Source organism: Salminus brasiliensis, chromosome 23 (assembly GCF_030463535.1).
Source record: "Salminus brasiliensis chromosome 23, fSalBra1.hap2, whole genome shotgun sequence".
Taxonomy (NCBI): domain Eukaryota; kingdom Metazoa; phylum Chordata; class Actinopteri; order Characiformes; family Bryconidae; genus Salminus; species Salminus brasiliensis.
Window position 1 is genome coordinate 26,484,546 of NC_132900.1, and position 19,013 is coordinate 26,503,558.

Below are 19,013 nucleotides of genomic sequence, written 5' to 3' on the forward strand. Positions count from 1 at the left end.
TAGTCCATGACCAGCTTTTCGACCACATTGACAATCAGATACCAGCTTAGACCAAAACCAGCTACCTACAAGAGCTGATTTTGAGCTGCCCAATTCTATTCTACCCTGTTGTATTCTTTTTCACATCCATGACTATGATCAGAACTTGTCTACAGCCTTGTGAACATAGATATGAACATCCAAGTCCCGTAAGTAAAGCAACTTGTGTCCAAGGGGATAATTTGCAATATAGAAACCTCAAATATACAAGTATACAAAATTTGTTTGGACTTACTTATCTGGAATCATGAACTTTATTAAGCAAATATAAAATATACACCAGGGAAAATAGTCTCCTTTGTTGGTCCTTGTTTTTTTTCTCAGTTTTATACTTTTTTATCTTCAAAAAACAACTAAAAAAAATTATGTTCTTCTGCCGGGAAAAGAAACCAAAAACAAGCTACGTTCTTCCAGTAGTAGAACCCAGTAAAAAAAATAATCGAAATAATCCCACAGCAAATTTTGACGAGAAAAAAAACAAAAAACAGCCTCTGTGCGCTGTCAACTCAACAACGATGAAGGGAACAAGGATAAGGTTTGGGGTCGATCAAAGATACGCCGCCACTATAGGGTGCACTGGCCACCTCTCTCCTGGAAAAGTCTGGCCAGCGTGTTCACCTCAGGCCCCCAGTCATCTTGCTCGGGAGGTTCCGTCTCTGATGGAGGTCCAGGAAGGTCTAGAGAGCTGATGGAGCCCGAGGGTGACCCCTGCCCTTCATATGCGTACGTTTGAAGGGAATCATACGGAGGTCCGCTGGTGTCCCGGTCCGCCTCCATTACCTTTAGCTGGATCACATCATGGATGTCCTGGGTGGGCAGGGTCAGGGATGGGCTCAGACTGTCACCGCCCACCGCCCCGGCCCAAACCTCCGTGTGCGGCTCCCCCCTCCTCCTCCGGACCTCTCCGCCGGCCGCTGCGGGGTTCCTGAGGGCTGCGATGTCGAACGCCTCCGTGTCCTCCTCGCCTCCGCCCTCATCGTCGTACGTCACCACGTTCTCCCTCACGTCCTCTTCTGAGATAATGAGCGCCTCCTTTTTGATCTTCTTGCTGCGCAGGGTCACGAACAACACCACAATGGCTGTCGGGACGGAAAGACAAAAACAAGGATGCAGTGTTACCCCAGCAGGCTCTGAGCTTATTATTTAGCCATTAATCTTAAAGCTTATTACCTGGTAAGTAGTATGAATTATTCAGTATCTACTATGAAACTAATAAGTAGGTTAGGCCCCTCATGGCGGATACGCCTTGAAAAGTCTCCTCTTACGTTCAGTTTAATTATTTCTGACTCAAAGCTCATTATCAAGTGAAGGAACTCAGAAATGCAAGCTCAAAGTGGAATACCAGTTATAATATACATGTAAAATTAATAATTACAATGTATCTTATGCATAGTCTGTTAAAGCCTCTTAACACGTACAGGCATCCGGCCTCGTATCTAACAGTCTATAGCAAATGAAGTCGTAGATTGCTTGTGATTAGCATGTTAGGGCTAGGGCTGAAGCTCTAGTGCATTGGTTAAGCTCATGGCTAGCATGTAAATTACATTTAGCACAAGGTTATTGAATTAGTTTGTGGTGGATATGTCACATTTAGCTCTTGGTTAGCATGTGCGCTAGTGTTTAGTGCAGCACATGAAGTCATGGTTAGCATTTTAGTTTAGGTATTAGTTTGCAATTAGTGTGTTAATTTAGGGTTAGTTCAATTTCCTGCTGAACAAAAACTTGGCCTGGACAGTCCAAGCTGGTCAAAATGGTTACGCTGGCTGACCAGCTTAGCTCTTAACCAACATAGGGTGTGTTTTTGTTTGCATGTGATGGTTTAGCTGCTCTACAAGCATGATCAACTTGACCAAGCTTATCCATACTGGTTGATCAGCATAACCTAGCTAGTTGACCAGCAGGGCCAAGCTAAACCAATAACAGAGTTGACAGTAATAGAGTTGGCCTAGATTTTGTGCCTTAACTCCATGTGCGAAGCTCAAAATAAAAAACTGAATTTGTAGACATTTAACACACTAGCACTGTGGTGTATTTATTGGCTATGCAGATGTTCATAGGCCTGAAGGAATGGTATGGAGTTGAGGAATGATATGGTGAGGCCCATGGGGTAGATGTGGAAAGGAAAGGGGGCTCCGTTTCCTGACCAAATGTGAAAACTGTACATGAACCGAACGAACATAGGATGTTGTTTAGATTGGACATATCTTTGGGTGTATGTGACGTAGATTTAAAGGTGGTCCAGATGTGTCTGTGGACCGCATATGTAATGGTGGGGGCTAATTAGTGTTCCTTATGGATGAAATGCAAAGATTCTGCATATGGGAACAGTCCAACAGAATATGACATGTAGTAGGGTATAAAAACTCAAGGCATTCCTATGTCGGAGAGAGAGAGATCGAGGGGCACTCAGAATTGGCAGACTCTCTCCACACTGTACTTTTGATTGGAATAAAATATTTCATTGTTACAACTAAAAGACAGTGGTTACGAGTCTCCTTTTTTTTAAAAAAGAAGTCTTCCTCCGGAGAAAGACAAACAGAGATAACAGCGCTTATTAAAAATTGAGTCTGAGATTCCCTCAATCATAATAACAAATATGAAAAATTAATTAATATAGTACTGGTTTATCCTCAACATTTTATATGAAATAATGGGATTCGAAGTTAGAAGGGACATTTCTTCCACATGTGTTCTGTCAGAGAAAGTGACATTACTGGGGTGTGTGGTCACTTTTTTTATGACCTCATTTAGTTATTAGTTGCATAGAATATCTATGTTTTATAGATTATGTAATTTCAGTAATTGTAAACAGTAAACAGTTGAATAAAAAAAAAAAAACACATGATCCATGACCTCGGACACCTCTGTTACCTCTGATATAAAACTGTATTAAAAATTCGTAAACAGCTGAATAAAAAATAAACATGTGACTCACACACAGTGATGTCACTTCCTTTGACACCTCTGTTACCTCTGATATAAAACTGCATTAAAATCTGCAAACAGTTGAATAATAATACATTTTTTAAAAACGTGACCCGCACTCAGTGATGTCACTTCCTCTGACAGGAAACATGTGGAAGGCAGTGAGATATGTCACTCCTAACTTTATATCTCAAAATTTAGTATAAAACGTTATAAACCAACAGTATATTAATTAATCTCCTTTTCAATTTGTAATAAAAAATAATTTTTTGGATGCGCCGTGTGGAATCTGGCTTGGATTTAAGGCACTAAATGGCGGAAAAGGGCCAACGCTGCTACTATCAACTCTCCTAATGGTTTAAAGGGTTCTAAATTGGGCCACCTGTACACTATACAACAAAAAGTATGAAATCGACACCCACTGTATCATCATCATCATCATCATCATATCAATTAAATTCCAAATGTTGGTGAATGGATTTCCCCCAACTCATTTAAATAGCCGAGTAATAACTAGCAATATGAATAGTGCCAATGAAATCCTCACTATTAACGTGATTAATAAGAAAAAAACCATAATCAGTGAGATCATATTAATTAGTTGTATCCGAAAATAATATCCACATTAGCACTTTTGGCCTCCACAGCAGCAGCATCGCAAGTCAGCATGCAGACGTTTGTGTTCCAAGAGGCTAAAATTAGCCTTTGACATTTGAAGATACTTGAGGCAAAGTGTTTTCTGTGCATGAGCTTGCATAATTGCTCATCTGTTGATGTGAAATCAATCAAGCATCGTATCTCTCTATTAATCTTAAAGGGGGTAGATGGGCCATTCAGAAGCAAACACTGAATTATTAATGTTGCCCTCTATAACAATCAACAATCATGTCATGTAAACTTAGGCCCAGCCATATTAGGTCTGTATTTCTGCAAGCTTGCAGCTCAGAAACACTGGCTTCTGCTCTTCAGGGCTGACTTTGCCTGGGGGAGAAAAGCGAACATCACCAAATATAACTATACAAATCCAAGTCTGCACTAATTTTAGGCGCAGGTCCGTTCATATCCAACATGGCAGGTGCACTGCAGTGAGAGCTCTTCTTCTATACTGATGGGAATGAGATGTATATGTATGTACATATTGTGCATATTAGGCAGTTTACAGGTATACAGAGAGAAGATCCTCCAGGGCGAGGTTTTGAGGTTTTGGAGGTTTCTATATTCGGCCCTGTGTCAGAGATAGTGAGAAGAACCGTTAGACTCACTGCAGGGTGGGACCTCACACCTGCACTCGTCGAGCTTTCTAACCACATGCTACATTCAGGTGTAGCTGAATTGTGGTATATCCTGAGGCTTTTTCTAAAATGAACTTTTAGAAGAATGTTCACAAGTGCCAGGTGATACAATACTTAGCATACAGTTCGTAATGATAAAGTTCAGGAGAAAATTAGACAGAACCCAATAGCTTAGGAAATGTCAAAGGAAAACTAAACAGAAACCAGTGGTCTCCAGTGCAGGTTTCAACCCAACCCAATCTATTTAACACACCTCACCTCGTTCAGCCAATTAAGGCTTTCTGAAGGCAGTAACTACTTAGATCAGGAAGTGTAAATTAGGGTTGGATCCAAAGCCTGTGCGAAGGCAGCTCTCCAGGAGCAGGGTTGGGGACATGTGGCAAACGCTACAAGTGTTTAGGCACTTAAACTGAGATAATTGGAATATTCTGTGGTGCTGTTCATTATATGACCTGTTCGTGACCTTCAGTTTTTACTATTTTCAAGGTTTTTTCCACAAACTGGAGAATCTCCATTGAATCCTCTGACTGAATTGATGCTGTGGAAGATAATAAATTCAGCCCTAAACATCTAAGTACTAAGTACTGGGTATCGATCTCAGTTCTGGGGTCTCTTACAATGGCAATTGGATCAAGCTTAGCTGGGTTGGTTCAAGCTAAGTGTGTGTGGTGTGGTAGGGTGCTTTCACACCTAGCTTGTTTGGTTTGGACCTTCAGACTTTTCCAATCGGATTCAACCAAAATAGCAGACGTGAAAGGTGCCGCAAACCATGGTCCAGACTCATGGTTGGTTTCTTTGCAGTGTGAAAGCACTTTTTTTTTGGATGGCGCTTTACAAGAGAAGAAAGGCCATCTTTACTTTCTGTGGAAAATGATATAATTTTGGAGCATTTCTATTGGCCATCATGAAATTTTGACTTAATTTTGCTGTCATCTCCTTCTTCCCTTCTCTCTTCATTGTAGTGAACTACCCCCCCCCCCCCAGATCTCTCCAATGTAAAGAAACAGTAGGAGGGAAACTCAGATTTACACAATTAGCTCATTACCCTAAGTACAGTCAATCAGCCCAGACTTGTTTGGTGTCTGATGTTTGGAATTTTAGCTTTGTATTGAAGCTCCAAAGCTAATACAGCTCACAAATAATGGAAGTTTATAATCCACCAATTATCGCTGTGTAAATTGCAGTGGGGAGCCTTCGGGGCCTAATAATTTGTTTTATGTTTGGTGCATTTTTATTCAGTTGAATCATCATGCCTGTTAGATTTAAGGATTGTAGAACAAAATCTTATTTCCTAATGAAGTTTTCATTGGAAAACGGAACGTCTTTAAATACCCAGCAGTATCTGGGTAGATGTAGCCAAACTAGCTCTCCCATTGGTCAGGCCTTCAGGAGCTATACTGAACACCTTATGCATCAGATTAGCCACTAACATCATTAGGAAATGACTGTAGAGTCAGCCACGTTTGGATTTCCAATGGCTGGGGCCAGTTCTAGATATGTGAATGACCAGGTTATAATCAGTTAAGCTAACATAGATGCTAATGTCTGTTACCCCCCTGAGACCAGGGCTGAGAACAGCTTTTGCTTAGTGAGTTTGATGGATTAGATGGTCTACCAGCATGACCAGCCTTACCAAGCTGGATGTCAAGCTTGGTCATCCTGGTTGACTTATTTGGCAAAGCCACCATATTGATGGACTTGTGCGGTCATGCTGGTCAACCACCTTGGTTATGCTGGTGGCTGGTTAGTATGTCTGAGCTGGTTGACTGACTAGCTCTGATCAGGTGAGTCATGCTAGTGGACCAGCTGAACCACTAAACTCAAGTTTTTTTGCAGCAGGGAAGCTTCAACAAGCTTCAAATGTCTGTGTTTAATCTAGAAGGACCTAAACAGGTCCATGTGTTCACGTTTATGCTAACACACTACTAGAAAACAGATGCCGGGCCTCTAGCAGAAATTAGCACAAATGTAAAGGTGAGCAGCTGTGATGTTTATGGCCTGAAATTGCTGTAATAGACACAGTAGGTCACAGGTCTTCACGCTCTTGCCTCATACAATGTAAGAAACCATATATGCAAGCCTACCCAACGTTCCATAACACCTCCACATGATGTGAGGAGTGTGTGGTAATTTAGGTGTGCAGTTAGCACCATCCTACAAGCTTCCCACAGTTATTATCTACATTAGCCTCATATCATTATCACGAAACTACAGAAGCAAAGCTCAGACACCAAACCTGCCTTGGTCGAATCCCCACATTGCACACACTGTCTTACCCAGCAGGATGAGAATGCAGAGTAGGATGGCAATGAGCGCTCCGGTGCTGAGTCCCGCTGAGGAGAAAAAGGCTTGCGGCTGGCACACGGGCACTCGGAGACCCCTCCGGCAGGGACAGACCCGCAGCGTCAGGGTGCTGGTGCTGCTAAGCTGAGGTTCCCCTCCGTCCCACACCACCACAGCCAGCTGGTGCAGCTCCTGCTCAGCCTGACTGAAACCCCACCGCCGTGCAATGATACTCGCACTGCTGTCTGTCAGAGAGATGGAGAACCCCACAGTTACTCCCAGCAGCAGCAGTAAAAGGGTGCACTGATGGACAGCTCAGTATATACACTTTATGACTGCAGAAATAGAATATAGCCCCTTACAAAAGCCTTTAGACAGAACAGGTGTTGTAAACATATGAAAAATGAATAAATAAATCCATTAAATAAATTTGGTTTAATGCATCTTTAATTTATGCCAGTTGGGTTGTTTCTAACCCAAATACGGTTGTTTTTAACATAGGGGGACCAAAAGTCCTTTGTTTTTCCAGGACGTCTTATTTTTCAGCTGTGCAAAATGCGCACATCTACATGCAGCCATTGATTAACTACTTAAGTCCCGCTTCTCACTGCCACTATTGGACTATATGTATGTGCATTTACAAGCTGCCATTGGTCAAGCTGCTTAAATCCCACCTTCTGACCACCACTGTTGGTCTACATGTACCTGCATCTACATCAACCATTGGTTAAACTGCTTAAGCCCTGCCTTTTTACAGTCTCCGTTGGTCTACATGAACATGCATCTACATCTAACTGCTTAAGTCCCGCCTTTTTTTTGGTCTTTATTGGTCTACATGGACATGCATCTACATCAATCATTGGTCAATCTGCTTAAAGCGTGCCTTCTGACCGCCACTGTTAGTTCACATGTACTGGCATCTACATGCGGCCATTGATCAAACCGCTTAAGTCCCGCCTTTTCACTGCCACTATTGGTCTAAATGTACATGCATTTACAAGCAGCCTTCTCAACACAACTACTGGTCTACATGTACCTGTAGCTACATCACGCATCTGCTTAAAGCTTAAGACTGCTTTAGACTGTATATTGTCTCTTATGCCAAGACCATGGTTATAGCTTTGCGTTTAGCGCCTCACAGTTGTTGTGTGAGACTGAAGAACGACACTGTGCTCATCCTCGTGCTGCTGCAGCCTAGGGAACCATTTTGCCTGCAGTAGAAAAGAGGCCTTATATGCCTTTTGGCCTTTGGAAAAGCAGGCTTATGGCAATTTCAGGTTCTCTCTGCCTTATGTGGAACCTTCTTAATGTCGACGTGTCTGCGAATTGCGAAAACGAGCGTGTGGGAGAGCCCAACGTCTTGGACAGAGTGTTTGATTGGGCTCTATTTGTGTTGTGTTTTGGAAACAGCAGACATGACACAGCATTGGACACAGTCCATCAGCTCCAACAGCGGCAAACACTTCATGCTTTATTAATTCTACAACGTTTTTCTTTCTGCACAGGTGTCTCTATCGCTCTCTGCCTTTCTCTCTCTCTCGCGTTCTGTTTCTACTTTCTTTCCCACATTTGTCAAGTCTATTTCAATTTACCTTTGATGTATAATTTACTACTACTACTACTTTCTCTCTCTCTCTCTCTCTCTCTCTCTCTCTCTCTCTTCCTCTTTCTCTCTTTTTCCAATCAGTCTCTGGTATCTCTAGCCTCCTCTCTCGGCCTCCATTCTTCCCTTTCTCTACTTTTCTCTCAGTCTCTCTCTCTCCTTCTTTCTCATTCTGTTCTCTCTCACCCTCTTTGTCGTTCTCTCACTCTCAACCCCCCACTCACTCTCTCTCTGTCCCACTCTCTCCTTCGCTATCTGTAGAACCGTCTCTCTCTCTCTCTCTCTCTCTCTCTCTCTCTACGTCCTGTTCTCTCTCTCTCTCTCTCTCTCTCTCTCTACGTCCTGTTCTCTCTCTCTCTCTCTCTATGCTGCCTTTTTGTTCTCTCTCACCCTCTGTCTTTCTCTGTCTCTCAACCCTCCCCATGCCCTGTTCTCTCCTTCTCTATCTGTATAACCAACTCTGTCTCCTTCTCTAGCTCTCTCTCCCTCCTCTTTGCCTTCTCTTCTCTCCCATTGTCTCTCGCTCTCCCTCCCTCCCTCCCTCCCTCCCTCTCTCATTCTGTCTCTCTCGTCCTCCCTCTTTCTCTCTCCCTCCTGAGCCCTGCATTGTATGCACAGGCATGATCGGGCCCTTCGCTATGCAGATTCCCGTCTCCGTGGAGCAGGGATCAACAGCAGGTGCTCGAGCGCAGAGCGCAAACCGAGGTGTTGGGGGGGGTGGGGGTGTGGAAACGCTGTGTGGCAGACCCTGCCTCCTCCTGGATGTCAACTACTGTGTGCAAACAAACACCCCGGGGGAGGCCTGCCTCATCATCGTCATTTTTATCCTCCATGACTTCTTCCTCCACAGCGTCAGAGCTGCACTGCAAGCTGCAGGTCCTCCATGCTGCCGCACTAAGCACTGCATGGTGATGATGCAGCCTCCACCAGTTGTGAAGATATTGTTGAGTTGTTGTCAGAAGAAATGTGTGGCTGTGAGGCACGTAGATATATATTTCCACACACAGTCACAGTCACAGACACCACCCCTGGTTTGGAATGAACCCATTCTATCACCTCCACTTTGTAGTTCTATAATTCCAGACTTTTATCCCTCTGTTTCTCTATATACTTTGTTTTCTACCTCCTTTCACCCTATTCTTCAATGCTCAGGACCCTACAGGACCTCCACAGATCAGGTAGTGTTTAGGTGGTGGACACGGCAGTGCTGCTGGAGTTTTTAAACACCTCAGCATCACTGCTGGACTGAGAACAGTCCACCAACCAGGAATATCCATGTCCTGTGGGCAGCAGCATCCTGTGAGGACTAGAGGATGACCAACACAAACTGTGCAGCAACAGATACAGAGCTTCTGTCTCTGACTTTACATCTACAAGGTAGACCAACTAGGTAGGAATGTATAATAGTTAGTGGACACAGTGTTTGAAAAATCCAGCAGTGACGCAGAGGTGATCTATTCGTACTACCAGCACAACACACTATGTCAGGGTCACTGCAGTGCTGAGAATGACCCACCACCCAAATAATCTCTGCTCTGTGGTGGTCAATCCTGTGGGATCCTGACCATTGAAGAACAGGGTGAATGGCTAATAACAAAGCCAGCAGAGAAACAGATGGATACAGTCTGGAATTATAGATTATAGATAGACAGAGAGCACCTATATGGGAGGTGGAGCTGATGGAATGGGACGAGTTCATTCCAAACCAGGGGTGGTGATTATATTGTGATATGACTTGCCCACACACATCTTCTCCATAGAAAAGCAATGACCAGTAGAACAGGACGCTCTGGAGCAGCTGTGAGCACTGTGCCCAATGCCAAGCATTAGCTAGAGGGTAAAAAGCCCCTGCTGCAGTGAAACTTTCATTCTCTGGGGAGCTGGTGCTTCTTCCAGTACCTTTGGAATGAGTTGGAATGGCAGCAAAAAGGCATAGTTCAACTGAGGGACCTCCAAAACAGGTGGAGGTTGCATTACATGGCGGCTGTGAAAAAGGCTAAACCCCTTAAACTGGATCTCTAGCAGGGCCCACACTTTGGTCCCCCACTGTGTTAATATGAGGATATAATTACAGATGCAACATAATGCAATCTGTTTCTGTATTCTGTTTTGAACCAGAAGTTGGTGTGACCTAAATATTATTCTAACATTTAATGAGTTTTAATGGGTTCTTTCAAAATGTTAAAAATAATATATATTTAAAAAATATTCACTAGTTTATTTAATAGAGACCTCAGCAGAGATCTTCTGCCCTGAGGGCAGCATGTGGTCTGCTTAGGCTACATGGAGCACATCTCTGCTCTGAGGATGTTTTAAGCAGTAAATGCTAAACTGAAACTGAATATCAGTCAGAATTCTGTAGATATAATAAAAGAAATTTGGTTTGATTGTGGCGCTCAGTGAGGCAGTGAACCACTGATGGCTGGCTGCGTCCGAATACTTTGCTGAAACGTCCTTTCCTAGATTCTGTCTGACCTGGTACTCTTGAGGATCCATGAGCTAGTCAGCTCTGCCAGTATATTTACTGAGGTCATTAGGAAAGGAAGGGTCACACATTTTGGATCTTTGGAGTTCTGAGACCCATCTGGAGGGTTTGTTCGGAGTGGAGTTTGAAACACGAGTCCCCCCCCCCACACACACACATACACATATACACTTTCTTAACTGCAACAGTCAGAGTGATGGGCAGAGTGCATCTCTTTAATTACAGAAAGTACAGACCATTCGCAGCGGGTCTTTCATTAAAGCCACAGTGAATCATAAACACATTTCCAAATCGCAAATCGCCATGGGAACGGAGCATGCATTAACTGCGGATATAATTAATCTTCACTGTACGAGATGTGTGGTCCGGCCGAGAGAGAGCGTATCCGCAGTTCTGGCTGGGTTCCTGATTGCTACGGCTGAGGCTCCAGCCTAATGCGAAAGTTTAAGAGGGGAGAGCTGGGCCAGCAGGCGATGCGTAAAGCCGCAGAGATCCGGGGTGGGAGCGCAGGACCGAGGACGGAGGCCCGGAAGGGACAGCCTCTTCACATAACAAGGACCCACACATGCTCAGCAGCTGAGACTCGAGCATGTTCGGGTCCAGCCATGGGCCAAAAGCTTATGACATAATCTGCCCCCCCTGAACTAGGACCATATTTCTTCATTTACCAGGGGACAGGAGTGAATACATAACTAATGGTGCACCTTCTGGATTCAGGAATATTATTTATGCCACATGAAATTCACACCAACTTAAGCCAATTTGAACACCCACCGCCTTTCTCTGAACGGGAGAAAAAGCAATGAATTCTTCCAGGGGGAATTGCAATCCAATTTGTTTTGCCACCTCCCATGCCTGGCACTGGCAAGCCGCACAGTCGCATGACACAGTTCCAGTCACTGCAGTGAGATGCCTCGCCGATCAAATACGAAACAGCTTATGCTCTCATCCAATCAGCAGCAGGCTTAGGGAGAGGGTTGTGTGTGTGTGTGGGGGTGGGGGGGGTGGTTGGGTGCTGTAACAATCAGCACTCGGCTCTGAGTTTTGTGAGGCGCAGAAATATAAAGACTGATTTATATTTTTGCAAAGAGGCACATCAAACTTTCATGTATTTGTGTAGAGATTCAGAGAAGGCGTTTATGAGTTGCATGGGCTTGCATGGGAGACGCTGTCCAATAATGTGAGTGGCGTATGTGTGTGTGTATATATTTAAAACTTATGCAGTTGTTAATTTATTGGAGACTCCCAACTGAGATCTGCTGCTCTGAGTGCAGCAAGTGATCTGCATGGGCTACATGGAGCAGCTGCTTGGCAGAAGTGAGTTCATGGGTTGAATGGGCTTGTGCACGAGACAGCATCCGGTACTATGTCGACTTACAAGCATGCCACTTTGCGAAATTTTAATGGAATAATCAGAAACCAAGTTATATTTAAATCATATTGCGTTCATTTATTGGAGACTCCTAACTGAGATCCGCTGCTCTGAGGGTAGCAAGTGATCTGCATGGCCTACATGGAGCAGCTGCTCGGCAGTAGTGAGTTCATGGGTTGCATGGGCTTGTAGATGAGACAGCATCCAGTACTTTTTGACTTTTTTAGGTGTTGTAAAGAATAATAAATCTCACAAGCATGCTATTTTAAGACATTTTAATGCAATAATCAGAAACCAAGTTATATTTGTATCATGTTACAGTCATTAATTGGAGACTCCCAACACAGATCTGCTGCTCTGAGGGCAGCAAGTGATCTGCATGGGCTACATGGAGGAGCAGCTCAGCAGAAGTGAGCTTAGTATAGTTAGGAGTCTTGCTCAAGGACTCTCATTGGCGTAAGTTGGTGGGCTACACCAACCACTACCTTATCCAGAGTAATTCAACACGTAATTTTAAATGTTCTAATATATCGATGACGTCCTTATACTTCCATGATTATGTGATTATGTTTAACCATCACTGCCATCATACCTCTATGTAGCAGTGATCATGTTTCACTACTAACCACGCCACCTCCAGTGGTACTGCTCCATTCTGTCCACTCCATATGCACAAGCTTTCAGAGAATGTGCAGAAATACGGACGGAATAAACTAAAAATTAAAATAAAAGGATCCGTTCGTATCCATTTTCTATACCTAACTGTCAGCATAAATGAGCCTTTATTGTCATTATACTTTTACACTAGATAGATTTGTGTCTACATATATCCCAGCCTAGACATCCAGGGTCAGAGCACAGGGTCAGCCATGCTCTGTTGTTAACCCCTGAGCAGTGTGGGTTAAGTGCTTTCCTCAAGGGCCCAATAGTGGCCACTTATCAACCCTGTGATCAATACCCTGGAGCTCTAACCCCTGACCCCCTCCTCCCCCCTATATATATACAATCTGGTGGCATTTCTTACATCCAGTGGATGTCCCTTATTGATCTATGTAATGCAACTTTACCAGACCTCTACCAATGCATACATAGCATGTATGCATGTGCACCATACCATTGGCACCAGCCCAACACACAGACCTGAAGATTTGCGCCACATGAGCTTCTGTGAGCTGTGATTACCTAAAAACCCTCTCACTGTAAATGCGCTTGCGTGCCTCTTTGCCGAAGCATAAACCAGGGAATCCAATCCCCAGTGCATAAACACCTCTGTAATGACCCATCCGAGGGGACGCTATTTAGGTAGAGCAAAGCCTGAGAAGGGAATGCGGCTTAGGCTGAGGGGAAACAAACCGAAGCAAAGCTCTAAAGCTCCAACAGCCACGTTCAGGGGTCTTGGGGGTTTCGCAGGGTGTGTTTCTGATCTTCTAGATTGCGTTGTTAAACCCTTACAGACCACCTGAACCCCCCCCCCCGCCTTCCCCCTCCTGCACCCACCCCTTTTCCTCCAAAGGAGCAGTCTGCTTTTCTGCAGATGAATCATTACAGTCTGACCATCTCTAGCAGACAGCCTTGAGCCAACATAGGCACAGACCTGGTTTCCTGGGCAACTGCACCACTGGCCTCTCTCAGATATTAGAGGAGTGTCGGGTTGGGGGGTTGCGAGGGGTGGTGGGAGAGGGGGGGGAGAACAAGCAAGATCTATGTGACAACACATGCTACTAAATATGTTTGTCCTGAGGTGCTGGTGGTTTACTAGGCGCAAACAGGAGGAAATCAGCTCTCACGAGGCAAATTCCATTATCAAGATACACGCAGGAAGAGGCCCTTCTGGATCTTATTTGATATCTGCGAGAGTCGCATAACAAATGAGAGCAAGCTTTTTTTGTTTTCTCGAAATGGCTCGGCAGATATGGGTGAGAGTTTTCCTCAATTATTTGAAGACACTTCCAATTCATTTATATACTAATTATTTGCAAACACTGTTATGTGAGTAACTTTAGGCCAGACTCATTAAAATGTGATGCAAACTACATTACCTCCCCTCCAAAAAAATAATTTGGACCACTAATGAAATCCTGCTCACAAAATCACCACAGCAGTGATCAACATGAGGCCCACTTTTTTAGCAAAGCCAAATTTTAACTAACTAATAATTAATCAAAATCAACATGGTAATGAGGTCATACATATTAATGACCAGCGTTCAGCACCTTCGTGGGGGCGTCTCAGCACTTCACGCAGTCTGCAAAGTCAATCTGAATGTGTAAACTCTTTAGCATGAGGGAAAAACCTACTGAACCTTTTTACAAGATGTAGTCACGTGGTAACTGGCATGCACCTCCTGTATCCAGCAGAGCTCTTCTTTTAGTGGACAGGTCATTTTTTTGGTCAAATGAAACATTAGCTGCCATAGAAGCTGTACCTTCATTGTCCTTTAGGGTGAAGTTGGGGTTGGCTGGCAGGTCAGCTGGTAGAGCAAAGGTAAAGCGACCATTGGCAAAGTTGTCCTTGTCCGTAGCCCTGATGGTCTGGATGACCTGCACAATGAGAGAGACAGAGAGCGAGAGAGAGAGAGACAGAGACAGAGTGAGTGAGAGAGCAAGCTAAATGCTTAATAAAGGATTAAAATGAACAAGAAATGGATTTAGGGTAAAGATCTCAGAGATGTTTATCGCCTTTGCTCTCTCCAGGCTCGCAGCACTACCTGCCCCTATCTTTCCCCTTCTCGGTTTGAAGGGCGTTGGATTCTGGCTGAAGTCTCCATTCATGCTGCGATCAGCCCAGCAGGGCTGCTGAATCACAGGCGGTGGATGCATGCTGGCTTCAAGCAACGCTCGTCCCCGTGATGTTTTGTCAGCTTGTTAACCTAATTGGCCCCCACCAGCGGATCAGCGGCAAGCGAGAAAAAGCACTCCTCATGCCTGGGATGGACCAATTATTGAAGATCTTCACCTGTCTGCGTGGGGGGACACCCGAAGAGAGCGGCAGGGGCTTCGTAAGGACGTCTCACATCCGCTCAGACTCAAGCTCATGCTGTGCATCCGAGCTCTTCCCTCTCATAATAAGGGCTGGAGGACATGTCAGCCTCCGCCGTCTGCTGTCACGGCTTCCAGAGCCCCAGACACCTCTTGTTTTCTTATCGTCTTATCTTATCAAGTAGAAGGGGGCGATGTGACAAAAATATAAGGTGATATTTTCAGGTTAAATGATATGTGTAATAAGATTCAGCCTTTCTGATGTAAGGGGGGAGCGATATGACAATACTCAGCCAATTTGCATGCTGTAGGATATGAAAATAACTATATATAGTTTTTCTGATGTAAGGGTGGGCGATATGACCACTTAATTGAATCGTATAGCATGAAAATTGCTATAGACATTCTAAACAAAATAATTAATTAAAAACACATTATGTTTACACATATGTTTCTGATGTAGGGGTGGGCAATATGGCAAAAAAATGACATCCTGAAACCTAAAGACGTGTGTTTAAAAATTTAGGATGCTATGGCAAAAATATATCACAATACCATAAGACATTTTTACCCTTTAAAACGTTAAAATTTACTATTTCTTTCTTGCTTTAACAGTGGACGATATTTCAAAAACACCATACATTTTTCACAGTATGGTAAACAGACATTTTAATGCTACCTTATACAAACCGTGGTATTAAGCCTGTCTGATGTAAAGATATAGCACTATACTAAACCAACATAAGATAAAAACAGTATTTATTTGTTTACAAATATCTATTTAAATGTTTATTGAAAAAGACATTGTATATAAATCGCCTTGTTTAGAGTGCTGCAATATATTGAATCATAACCCCTGTATCGTAATATCTCTCACAGTATGTCTCACAATGCCAATACACAGTCAACACAGTCAGAATATCGTCACCTAATATTCCTCGGACAGGAGGCACCAGTGCTGTAAACAAGACTTTCAACTGTCATACAAACCAATGACAATGGTGACTAATTTACATATATTTACATAATAAAAAATCTGTTGAAAATGTCCAATTATTATTATTATTATAAATAACCGAAAAATACATTAATAAATACATAAATTAAATTAACAGAATAAATAACTAACTAACTAACTAACTAACTAACTAAAAATTTGGAAGGGCAAGAAAAGGAAATGATTAAATGATTAAATAAGAAAGAAAGAAAGAAAGAAAGAAAGAAAGAAAGAAAGGAAATGTTTTAAAAAGGGAAAATCGAAGGGTAAGAAAAGGGAATTAACAGACAAAAATAACAAACAAACAAATAAATACATTTCAAAATAAATAAATAATATGAATTATTCCTAAATGTAGTACTATTATTACTAATACATTGTTTGAGGAAGATCTCGGTGGCTATAGTCTTGTTAGTCAACAAATGCATTAGGATGAATAGAATTGACATATTCTATCCAATTCACCCAGGATGTGTTAAATTGATCATTTTGGAGTTTCAGACGAAAAGCTAGTCTTCATTCGCAGTGGATTTAGTTGATACCAAATTCTAGGTACTACCTTTTTTTTTTTTTTACTTGTTGCTAGGAATACTTTTAAACGTGTTCAACTTTAGCAGCCCATGTTACCATGGAGGAATAGTCCAGCAACAAATCTATCTAAATCTAAAGTCAAGATGGGTTTGTGAGATTATCTGTAGTGCATATTGTGTATATCTTGCTAGTATCTTGCAGTAATCGGGCATCCCCAGAATATATGATGATGACCACACTGCCTTCAGCATATTGGCTTGCCCGTGATGTGACTCTTCTGCTTTGGATGCTCAGACACGGATGGCTATGGCATCACTAGCAGATCGAACTGGCCTAAGTGCTTATGAATTTACAAAAGCATTTCTGCAGATATTTAAGCAGATTTTACTGTGCTGATGTTTCCTGATATTACTTCTGAAAAACATTTACCACATTTTACTGCAGTATTGGGATTTTTACAAAACAGGTCAATGTTGATTTAACAGAATTAGATCTTTATTCACTATCCCTCGAAATTGTAGCTAGCATATCATCATGTTGCCTAAATCAGACGTGTAAAGTAAAAAAATAGACAGCGTTTCGAGCTGGACGCTTCCTAACACGTAAATGGACGCGTAAATGAGTCTACTTGGCTGGAGCAGCGAGTTGTACGTCCTCTTATAAACAACCCTGGAATCGGCTCTAAATAAAGCAACGGTTTATTTCCATTCATTACTGGCCCCATTTATCCACGAGACATGAGGGAATAAAGTATCATACTTTTAGCCGAACTGGCCCCAGCCTTCACCTGCCGTGCTTCTCTGGCCTCCAGAAATTGAATCCGGACATGCATCATGTCTCCACAGCGCAGGCTTTCCGCCATGCGATCTTCATTCGAGTGGTGGGGTGTTCGATGGGGATCAGTGGCAGCCGCACGAGAGGTTCAATCAGAAAAGAGTGGTGATTAACATTTCTTCATTTCTTGCAAGCCAGCACCAGTGGGCTCGGTGCAGTGTGGGCCCGCTATCTCCTCCAGAAGACATCGGATGTATGCTGAATAATTTATGGGTTCAAGAGGCTTCCAAGTCTGCAGAGCCACAGATAAATCCAGCCCTGATGTTGTCAGATGTATCATAAAGGGATGGAGCATGTGTGAATGTGTGTGCATGCAGAAGTAAGCAAAGAGAAGCAGATCCCAAGACTGTAGAGAGGTAGAGGGTGTTTGTAGGATGGCAGAAGGTTCTGAGATAGGGCGGGGGAGAAGAAAAGTAACCATCGGGAAAAAGGAGAGCGTGGTAGGAGAGACGGAATTTCAGTTCCGAAGCTCGATGAAATGAGAAGACTTTAAAAAAGGAGAGATAACTAACCTGGCCTGACTTCGAACTCTCACACACAATGATGTCGTGGTCAGTGGGAATGTATGGCGTGTTGTCATTGACGTCCAGAACTTGGACTGTGACTGGAACATAGCTGACCAGCTTTGGATTGTCTGAAAAAAATAAGATGAGCACATAACAGAACCATCAAACACTTTTCAGAGCACCTTCCTTTAGTTCATTCCCTGTTCATTCCCTGTTCATTCCCAGTTCATTCCCAGTTCATTCCTAGTCAAACTGACCATTAGTTAGATGTTCTTTCAGCTCTGTTGTTGTCCAGGACTGTCTGTGGACCACAGTGTTTCTGTTAGCCCAACACACTGAATGAGCTTTTGGACCAACCATTGTTTGGGCACAGGTTTCTGCACCCCACATTTTAGCCAAAAGTTTGTGGACACAGTTCTATTAGTCAAACATATGTGATGACCTTTTGGACCAGCCATCTTTTAGGCACAGTTTTCTGCACCCCACATTTTGGCCAAAAGTTTGTGGACATAGGTCTGTTAGCCAAACATATTAGAGGAGCTTTTGGACCAGCCAACTTTTGGGCACAGGTTTCTGCACCCCACATTTTAGCCAAAAGTTTGTGGACACAGTTCTATTAGCCAAGCATATTTGATGATCTTTTGGACCAGACATCTTTTGTGCACAGGTTTCTGCACCCCACAATTTAGCCAAAAGTTTGTGGACACAGTTCTTTTAACCAAACATACTTGATGACCTTTTGGCCCAATCATCAATCAAGTTTTTGCACCCAACATTTTAGCCAAATGTTTGTGGACACAGCTCAGTCATGAAAGCTGTTTTTCATCACCTATCACAAATACATTTAACTAGGGAGTCAATGAGGTCTGGTCTCTCGATGGTCAATCCATCGTTCTAATAACAGCAGCAGCTTCTGCAGTTTGATTTCTCTGCTTGCTTTTCTCAGTAAGAGCTGTTTGATCAGCTCCACATCCTTTAAGTCCCACAGTGTTGAGTCATCTTCTTGCAGTCAAAGGATGGACACAAATATCTGTGGATGTTTTAGCCAGAGTGGCGCTAAATTGACATTTGATGCAGGAACAGTGTTGTTGGTCTACCGGGCCTTGCATGGGGTCTCATTTTTTGTGTTTTTTAGGTTCATACTTTGAACCTTTCTAGTCATGAATTT

At 43.1% G+C, this 19,013-nt stretch overlaps 1 protein-coding gene across 4 annotated transcripts in view; it reads right to left on the reverse strand.

The window, feature by feature from the left end:
* Positions 1-322: 322 nt before the first annotated feature.
* The window catches only part of LOC140546167 (cadherin-18-like), a 180,434-nt gene continuing 161,743 nt past the window's right edge, over positions 323-19,013 (reverse strand). For 3 of the 4 annotated variants that reach the window (XM_072669361.1, XM_072669362.1, XM_072669360.1), the window contains exons 9-12: positions 17,852-17,973; positions 14,425-14,539; positions 6,533-6,784; positions 323-1,118 (exon numbers count right to left, since the gene is read on the reverse strand). In XM_072669361.1, the coding sequence (XP_072525462.1) occupies positions 604-1,118; positions 6,533-6,784; positions 14,425-14,539; positions 17,852-17,973 (1,004 nt within the window). In that variant the 3' untranslated portion in view covers positions 323-603. Of the gene's footprint in view, positions 1,119-6,532; positions 6,785-14,424; positions 14,540-17,851; positions 17,974-19,013 lie in introns of those variants that run through there. The other variant, XM_072669363.1, reaches the window with a different exon arrangement.